This window comes from Dysidea avara, chromosome 12 (assembly GCF_963678975.1).
Source record: "Dysidea avara chromosome 12, odDysAvar1.4, whole genome shotgun sequence".
NCBI lineage: Eukaryota > Metazoa > Porifera > Demospongiae > Dictyoceratida > Dysideidae > Dysidea > Dysidea avara.
Genome location: NC_089283.1, coordinates 23,753,102 through 23,762,452, shown reverse-complemented (window position 1 = coordinate 23,762,452; position 9,351 = coordinate 23,753,102). Strand labels below are relative to the sequence as shown.

General features: G+C 38.0%; 1 protein-coding gene across 5 annotated transcripts in view; it reads left to right on the top strand.

The window, feature by feature from the left end:
- Window positions 1–237: 237 nt before the first annotated feature.
- Window positions 238–9,351, top strand: part of LOC136241284 (uncharacterized) — a 29,943-nt gene continuing 20,829 nt past the window's right edge. For 3 of the 5 annotated variants that reach the window (XR_010694241.1, XM_066032479.1, XM_066032481.1), the window contains exons 1-2: window positions 364–1,312; window positions 4,524–5,438. Coding sequence is in view for 4 of the 5 variants with exons in the window: in XM_066032479.1 (XP_065888551.1) it covers window positions 425–1,312; window positions 4,524–5,438 (1,803 nt within the window). In the remaining variant the exon portion in view is untranslated. Of the gene's footprint in view, window positions 342–363; window positions 1,313–4,523; window positions 5,439–9,351 lie in introns of those variants that run through there. The other 2 variants (XM_066032480.1, XM_066032482.1) reach the window with 2 other exon arrangements.

The following is a 9,351-nucleotide window of genomic DNA, read 5'->3' as shown; positions in this document are numbered from 1 at the left end:
TGACTGTGAACTCTAGTGCACAAACAAGTGATCATCATGCACACACTTTAATTATTATGTATCTATTTTTAGTAGTTAACCTTTACATTTCGTAATACATTTAGCTTATTGTATTCATGTAGCTACTTACATGTAATTGCTTGTAACCATATTCTTTTTATTGGTCTTTTGTCCTTTTGTATTTTCTTGTGTATATGTGTATTGTACTTCCTTATTATGAACAGTGTTGCAAGCTTTAGTTTGGCGACCTTACACACTTGTGCTCTTTAGTTTGGCGCCTGCCGTATCGGCGCCAGACTTACAGCTTTATAGCTATTTAATTATTCAGTGCCAAATTAAAAGTTAGTAAAATTATATTATATATAAATTTATTATTGCTTTACGTACCTTCGCAGCTAATAGCTGTTATATAGCAATCCGCAAGATGGACGAAGAGTTGACTCAGCAGCTAAGAAGGTGCACTATTCCTCGGTCACACATTGAGTCATGCGATGAAGAATTAGGACGGGGATCATACGGTAGAGTGTGCAAAGTGAAATATCGTGGTGGAACATTTTGTGCTGCTAAACAAATCCATTCAATTCTTGTTGAAAGCAGTCAGCAGCAGGGACAACACTATATCGTAGAACGTTTTCTTCGTGAATGCTACAACTGCAGTGTTCTGACCCATCCCAACATCGTGAACTTTATTGGTATTTATTACCCTGAAAGAAATAGTGTACCAGCAATGGTCATGGAATTGATGGATGAAAACCTCACGAAATACATCAAACAACTTCAGCGTAAAACTGCGCTAGCAGAGAAAAGGTTTGTCTTGTTCGATGTAGCTAGCGGATTATGTTATCTTCATGACCAAAAGCCTCATCCCGTAATTCACCGTGACCTAACTCCGAATAACATCCTGCTGAAGAAAGATAGCAGAGGAGAGCCGGTTGCAAAAATTGGCGATCTTGGCGTGGCCAAAGCATTACAAGATGGCTACCAAGGAAGTGTTACAAGAGCACCAGGAACACTGGACTTCATGGCTCCAGAAGCTTTGCGAAACAAGCCAAACTATAGTGCTAAACTGGATATATTCTCGTACGGAGGAATTGTTTTGTTTGTAGTCACTCAGAAGTGGCCTACTCCGATGGATCTAATACTTAATCCTGAGGATGATGAGCCAACAGTTCTATCTGAGGTAAAGCGTCGCCAGAAGTATTTGGATGAAATGACTGGAGAGTATGAAGAACTTAGATCATTATCAAACTCGTGTCTGAGTAATAACCCAGAAAAACGCCCTACAATGGCAATGGTTTACAACAAACTTAAGGTATGAGGTAGATCCTAGTGTATTTAAATGTTTTGCATGAAGAGAAACATTGACAGAAATTTGAAAGTTATAGCTACTGTGCCTTTTCTTAATACTGGTACCTACCATATGGTGCAGAAATTGCCCTAGTGAGTATGTTATGCATTCAGTGAGTGGTACCTGCGTATGCCTAGGGATGAGTCAATTTTGCCTCTTTTCCACCTAACCTGATATGCTCCATATTTTGCTCAAAAACAATGGCTCTGCATTAATCTTTACACTTTCTAACTGCATACGTATATAGCTATTTACAGTGACTGTTCTATTAGAGTATCTTGAATGCCTCTTTACTCTTCTCATAACAACTACAATATGTATTGCTGATATTTTATTGCATGTGAAAAGTTTATTATTCCTAAAGTCCATTTCACAAAAATTATACCCATTATACCAGCATTTTGCTCATTGCTTTTATCCACCTACCATGCCAAAAACTTTTCTGGCAAATCCCTACACATGTCCTACCTGCAGAACTTTATTCTCCTATAGTTATACGTACTACAGCATTGAAACTGGGTAGGGTCATCCGGGTCAGCTGAGTCACATTTTGTCCGGGTCAGACCCGCTTTAACAATTATCTGGGTCAGACCCAGATTGGATCACATACGAAGCAAATTATTTAGTTGGATGGTACAGAAGTGTATAAACGCCTCATAGTGAAGTCCTGATGCAACTCAGCTTCTTTCATGAGCCACGCCCACTTATTGGACGACTGCTTGCAACCATATGTGCAACCACGCCTATTTATCGGTGATATTAAAGTCTACAGGTATGCACAAAACCATGCTCATAGCTGCCTGCTGGCTTTTGTGGAGCCACGCCCACTAATTGATTGTTATGGACGATGTCCACAATGACGTTTTCTGATGTCACAAAACAAAATGGCCATGCTAGGGTGGGGACTTTGTACAGGAAGGTATTGGGTGAGATAGTGTTTATAAATTCGAAAATGGGCGAAGGTGAGACATATAGTATATAATGTAATACAAATAAGCCTAGTTTGTGTCCGAGTTTCGGTCTGCTTTCCTTGTTGGAACATGTTTTGCATCATCATGGTACGTGTACTACTTACCTTTATTATCTCGTGGTTCCAAGTGTAGAAAACTACAGACAACATTCATTTCAAATACTGCGTGCTAAAATCTCTGAAGCCTCCCACACTAACATGGCCATTTTGTCAATTATGACATCAAATTTCATCATTGTGGATATCGTCCATTCTACGAGATAGGTCAAGGCCAGTTTCTTTCATGGGTCACGCCCACTTTATATCGGGAATGTGTCATACTTTTAAAAATTATGTATGCGCAAAGCCATACCTACTTGCAGGAAACGTATCTTGCTTTTTGCAAACTTACATGGAATAATGCCCACTGACTACCATCATTAAGTATAGACACCCGCGTGCTTAATGCGCTAGTCGGAACTCAAAACGTAGCAGTTGGTACACGCCTCACTTTAAATTGATCCGGGTCAAATCCGGGTCTGTGGGTCATCCGGGTCAACAGTACTAGTAGTGATCCAGTTTCAACGCTGTTACACTACTTAACTTAGCAGAAAGCTAGTTGTAATAGTTGAGTGGTGTAGTTTTATTAGACACTATCAAATATCTACAAAATACACAATTACAAGCATACAATTACAAGTACAAAATGGTTTGGGATTTTTTCAATAACCATGCCTCAGTTGGACCTCACTGGTTATGGTACATATATGTACCACACAGTAGTAGTATACTCAACTTTATACAGTTGCAGAATATTTTGTTATAATATTTAGTCCTCAAAGTTACTAATACTTCATCTTCATCCATATACTACAGTGCTCCATAAAAAGAAAGGCATTCTGTTCACATTTTAAAAATTTTTAGAGAGAATTAAGGTACAAACAATTTTTGCATGCAAGCACTATTCATACTGGCCTGCTGCTCTGTCATCAAGTCTGGATGAAGGCTAGTGCTCTCCCAACGTCATGACCATATTCTTTTTCTAATCTTTTATTGATCCATCATCCTCTAATTGTGGGTCCATATGGTGTTTTTCTCTCACAGGTATGACACGATGCATGGTGAAACATACCCTATACTTAATCTCACAAGCTCATGTTGTGATGGGTAAATCATATTAATTTCTGTTGATTTTTTTTGCTATTGTATCATAACCAGGGGGTGAAAATAAGTTTTAAAAAGTATCCAGAAAATGTCAGATCAATCGGAGGTCAGTTTGACATGTCTGTTGGTCAGTCACCCCATAACCCTCAAGTCTTGTGTACACTTAGGCACACTGTAATCCTTTGCAGCATATTTTATCACTTAACAACAACTTTATGTTAGCTATGTAAACACAGGTGGTCAGAAACACAAACTGCATCCAAACTGCCTTTGTTGATCTGAAATATGTTAGACCAGATAGGAAATGGAGGGTAATTATGCTAATTATATCAGGAAATAGAACTGTTCATTGAAGACTACAATATTTTAATTGCTGTGGTATGCTATTGCACAATACTGGATGGATGCTGTGGTTTGCCATGAAAATACACAGAAGCCACTGGGAAACGGACAACCACAGACACTAAAACCTTTGTTACATAGAAACTAAACAAGATATCTGAGTTTTCAAATCAGCATGGGAAACTAAATTATTTTCTATACCTTTTGGTGGTTGTCTGCTGCTTGTATATAAGTATATAGCGATTAGTGAGTTATGAGCCACTAAAGTTGAAAACACCTGGCAAAAAAGTTGTTTGATGACAGCAGGTAAACAGGATAAAAATTAAATAACAACACAAAACAAGCGTTAGGATCACCTGGATAGTGGTTGCTGGCAGGCTAAACATGGTGTTTGCTTAATCACTGGTCAAGTTGTCCATATTTTATTCACAGCAGACAACCACAAAACAAAAGAGCAATATTATTAATGTAGTTTCATTCTATGTACAGAGAATTGGAGCATGCCGTATACTTTGTAACTAATGGAGAGTTAAACTACCAATTATGTTACATCATATACAATTAACGCTAATTGCATTTTAAGGTCTTTGAATGAACTGGTCTATTGCCAATGAATGATAAAATAACATGTATGTTATATGTCCCAGCGCTAATTGATGGCTATAAAAGCATATAGAATATTAGGATAAAAGTGAATATGTCTGTACAATACCCTTCCAGCTAATGACTGGTCTAGCAGTCTATGATGTTGAAGAGTTGACTCGAAGACTAAGGAGCTACACTATTCCCCAATCACACATTGAACCTTGCAATGAAGAATTAGGCCGTGGATCATATGGCAGAGTGTTCAAAGTTAAGTATCGTGGCAGTACATTTTGTGCTGTTAAAGAAATCCATTCCTTTTTTCTCACTGAAAGCACTCAGCAGCAGGGAGAACACAGCCTCATAGAGTGTTTTTTCCATGAATGCTACAACTGCAGTATTCTGGCTCATCCCAACATTGTGAAGTTCATTGGTATTTATTACCCTGAAAGAAATAGTATACCAGCAATGGTCATGGAATTGATGGATAAAAACCTCACGAAATACATCAAACAACTTCAGTGTAAAACTGCACTATCAGAGAAAAGCTTCGTCTTGTTTGATGTAGCTAGCGGATTATGTTATCTTCACAATCAAAAACCCTATCCCATAATTCATCGTGACCTAACTCCAAATAACATCCTGCTGAAGAAAGATGGTAGAGGAGAGTTGGCTGCAAAAATTGGTGATCTAGGTGTGGCCAAAGTATTACCAGTTGGTTTCCAAGGCAGTGTTACAAGAGCACCAGGAACATTGGACTTCATGGCTCCAGAAGCTTTGCAAAACAAGCCAAACTATGGTGCTAAACTGGATGTATTCTCATACGGAGGAATTATTTTGTTTGTGGTCACTCAAAAGTGGCCTACTCCAATAGATCGAATACCTAATCCTGAAGATGATGAGCCAACAGTTCTATCTGAGGTAAAGCGTCGCCAGAAGTATTTGGATGAAATGACTGGAGAGTATGAAGAACTGAAGTTGCTGGCAAATTTATGCCTAAGTAATAACTCAGAGAAACGTCCTACAATGGAAGTGGTTTACAAAAAACTTAAGGTATGGGGTACTGTGATTTACTAGTATAATTAATTGCACTGTATAAAGAGAAACTTTGGTTTTAATTGGTGAATTTTTGTAAGGAGCACACGACACAATGTACTTGTGATGGTACATTTGAAAGTAGTACTTGGAATTTTGGGAATGAGTTGTGTGAGCCCAGTACTATATATCATGCTTACATACTATCTGTACCAAAACAGCCGAACTGTATGAAAAGGTGCAGCCCTGGGTTAAAAAAAAAGATTAATTTGAAATTTAAAGTGGTTGCCAAGAAATAGCTGTGACGAGCAAAATTTTTATAACGACAGTTCAGGTGTTTCCTTTGCCAAGTTTCACTAAGATTCGGAACTAAATTCATCTGAATTGTCATTATTTAATTTTTTTGTCATCAACCTACCATCACATGCAGCCATTTCTTGACTACCACCTTGGATTTCACATCTTGTGTCTTTTGGGGGCTGCACCTTTTTTCAGCTTGGCTGTTTCTTTTGTATTTATATACTCCAAAGCTGACCTGCGGCTTTGGTACTTCTTTTACTTGTATTTTTTTCTTTACTGCAAAAAGGAGGAAGAGATCAAGAGCTGAATAATCCCAATTCAACTATTTTTCTTATAATTATGCAATTTAAAAAAAATTAACATTATTGCACGAGCTCTCTCGTACAGATTGACTTGCTTGTAACTGAACTCTCTACAGGGCGACTTGTTGTAGCTGAACTCTCTACAGGGTGAATTGCTTGTAGCTGAACTCTCTACAGGGTGACCTGTTGTAGTTGAACTCTCTACAAGGTGACTTTTTGTAGCTGAATTCTCTACAAGGTGACTCGTAGCTAAACTGACTTGTTTGTAGTTGAATTCTCTACATGCATGGTGACTGGATTGTAGCTGAACTCTCTACATGGTGACTGGATTGTAGCTGAACTCTTTACAGAATGACTTGTATTGTAGCTGAACTGTATACAGGGTGGCTTACAACAGAGGTGAATTCTCCACAAGGTGACTTGTAACATAACTGAATGTTCTAATAAAGTCATTTATTTCTTAGCTGTCTGCTCTATTAGGATGATTGTACTAAGATCTCGATCTTGCACTTGATACACCAAATTGGTTTTTGTATTATAAAAATTACTGAAAGGCCTTTCTAAGATGGTTACGCTGAGTGGTTTGTCTGGTAGGCATGGAAAGTAATCATATATTTTTATTAGGAGATCTCAATCGTGTAATTGTTACAAACTGTAGGTTTTTTTTCACTGTATCTTCAGGTATGGTCTTTAAGTTGGTTTCTTTTATACATAGGCGGATCTAGGAGACACTGGGGGGGGGGGAGAAGAAATTATAGTGTTTATTCCACTAATAGGAGAAAAACGGAACTCTAGTACACAAGTTATATTCATTTGTATAACTTTGTTTAGCATAGCTAGCTGGATGAATGAAGGGTGTGCACTTCTAAGACTCCAGGATTTCTGAGAAAATTTTTAAAATTAGATCTAGGTTTTAATTTGGGAGCATTTTTGATAGCTATTAGCTAACAAAATAAATGCTTTGCAAGCTTATCAGTTAGATAAAACCTGTTTGATGGTAAAGTGTACTGCAAAATATTGAATATAATTTACAAAAATTGTCAGTTATTAACATTGGAATTACGACTGTCTATTAGAGTTGTGACTGCTCTATTAGAGTATCTCAATCTTTAGCACAAAAATTCAAACTTATTTGTCTCATTTTATTCATAGTGTACAGTTTATAACTGTAAAGTACACTTATAACTATTGTCTTCTATTTGCCTGTTGGCTTTCCATACTTCTGAACATAGTGTGAATGCATGATTCCTGTTTCTGATGCCAATATAGTCCTGTAAGTCCAAAGGGGGAAAGAGAAAGGGCAGGGGGGGCGGGGGCCTTGCCCCCCCCCCCCCCCCCCCCCCCCCTCAGATTCGCTTATGCTTTCATACTACAAAAGGTTTAATTTGAGGTTCAATAGTTAGTCTATCCAGGTACTGATTTTCAACTTCTTGCCATAAGCGGTTTGCACTGTATGTGTGACAATAATATTGATGTTATTTAACACTCTGCACAACTCTTAAGGTTACGGAATAGTTTAAAATGCGTGGGCAGAACAAATTACAAAACCTGCTTTAAACCAAGCAGGGATAAATAATTTCAACAACTGTGTTGTGTTAGCAATACAACTAATTGTGCTTGTTTGTTTTTACTACAGAACAACAACTGTTCTTGGGTGTGTGGTCCACAATAGAGCGATGTTTTATAAAAACGCGCCGCCAAAAACCAGACTAACAGATTGCTGAATCCTTATAATTTCAACACAAGTGACTAAACAACTAAAATATCTAGGTCCTGTGGAAGCGATTTTTTAAGTTACTGGTAGTATAGACGTTTTATTGAACTTTTAGTAGTTTTTTCGAGTGAAACAAGCTCTTTGAAGGCTTGTATCTGAGTCACTGGGAAGAAACACGCCAAAAACGCTTCCACAGGACCTAATAAATTTAATATACAGTATCACTATGCCCCAGAAATGCCAATAGAGCCTACAGCTTTTGCTGTATTTGGCGGCGGAAAAACATGGTAGTGACAGCCGCTGGCTTACTTGTGTTACTACAACAAATTGTAGTGTTCCACCTGTCTCAAACTACACTGTAGCTACATAAAAACATTAAATATGAAGGGCTTCACCCTCATTTAAAACTTTTCATGCTGCTAGATTGGTTTCATGGGCTTCTCAAAAAGTATCGATAGGCATTCAAAATTTTGAATGATTGCCCGTGACTATACCGTAACCTTAACCGTATTCAACCAAACTTGGTGCCAAGATTTGCCTTTACACCTGCCTTATGTGTTTCAAATGTGAAGGCAATCAAACCATGGGTTTGCAGTTTAAAACAGGTTTTGTAAGTGTATGAAAAGATAGGCAAAAAATAAAATGAAAACATTAAGCCAGTATTTGAAGTCTCATATATATCGTGGGAACACTTGAAGCGATTTTGTTCAAATTTGGTATGTGGACTACTGAAGATGGAGGGTATTTCTGAAGCAAAAATTGTCTCCTTTTTGTAAAGGCAGCATGGAGATACATATGTGTAATAGATATCATTCAGCTTCAACAATATAACAGCTTACAATCAACTGAAGAAGAGAGAGCTGGTGACCAGCTCCAGCCTTTTTATCCAATCTCTAAGGTCAAGGTTACACATAACAACAACAAATTAAGAGTTCTCATAACAATTCTAATTGTTCATATCTATTATTTACAGTTCTAATTATTCATATGTATTACATCTCCCCGCTCTTAGATCAGATGTCCCCATCTTTCTGTCTTGGTCTTAGGCGACTTTTCCAGGAGTTGGTTTCCTCATGTAGTAGCACAGTTGGTGATGCTCCCTCCTGTTGTTGGTCTTCAACATCATCATCAATTGAGCTGTCAGGGGTTGAGCCTTGGATTCCCTCAGCCAGGTTAGTAACACCTTCAATATTTCGTGAAATCGGCCTCTTATCACATTTATTCCCACTGCCAGTAGTTCTTGTTGGCCAAAACTTATCAGGTAATAATTCAGAGCAATATCTCACCCTGTCATAAGCTACTCTAAATGATTTTGCTTGTGGCCTATCCACCGGACGAACAACCACTCCAGTTTCATCCTGTGCTATTATTCGATAGGGCCCATGAAATGGCCTAGCAAACTTGTAAGACTTACATGCTTTTGCAGCCGGCATGTACACCATCACTCTATCACCAACTTTAAAATTAGGTGGCTCAGATCACTGATCATGATATAATTTCTGATTTTTCTGGGCTTTCTTAATATTGCTTCTCGCCAATTCCCATGCTTCATCCATCTTAATTGTTATTTTTCCCTTGTAAGTGTCCACATCCACTTCCTGCTTAGAGTCACCGT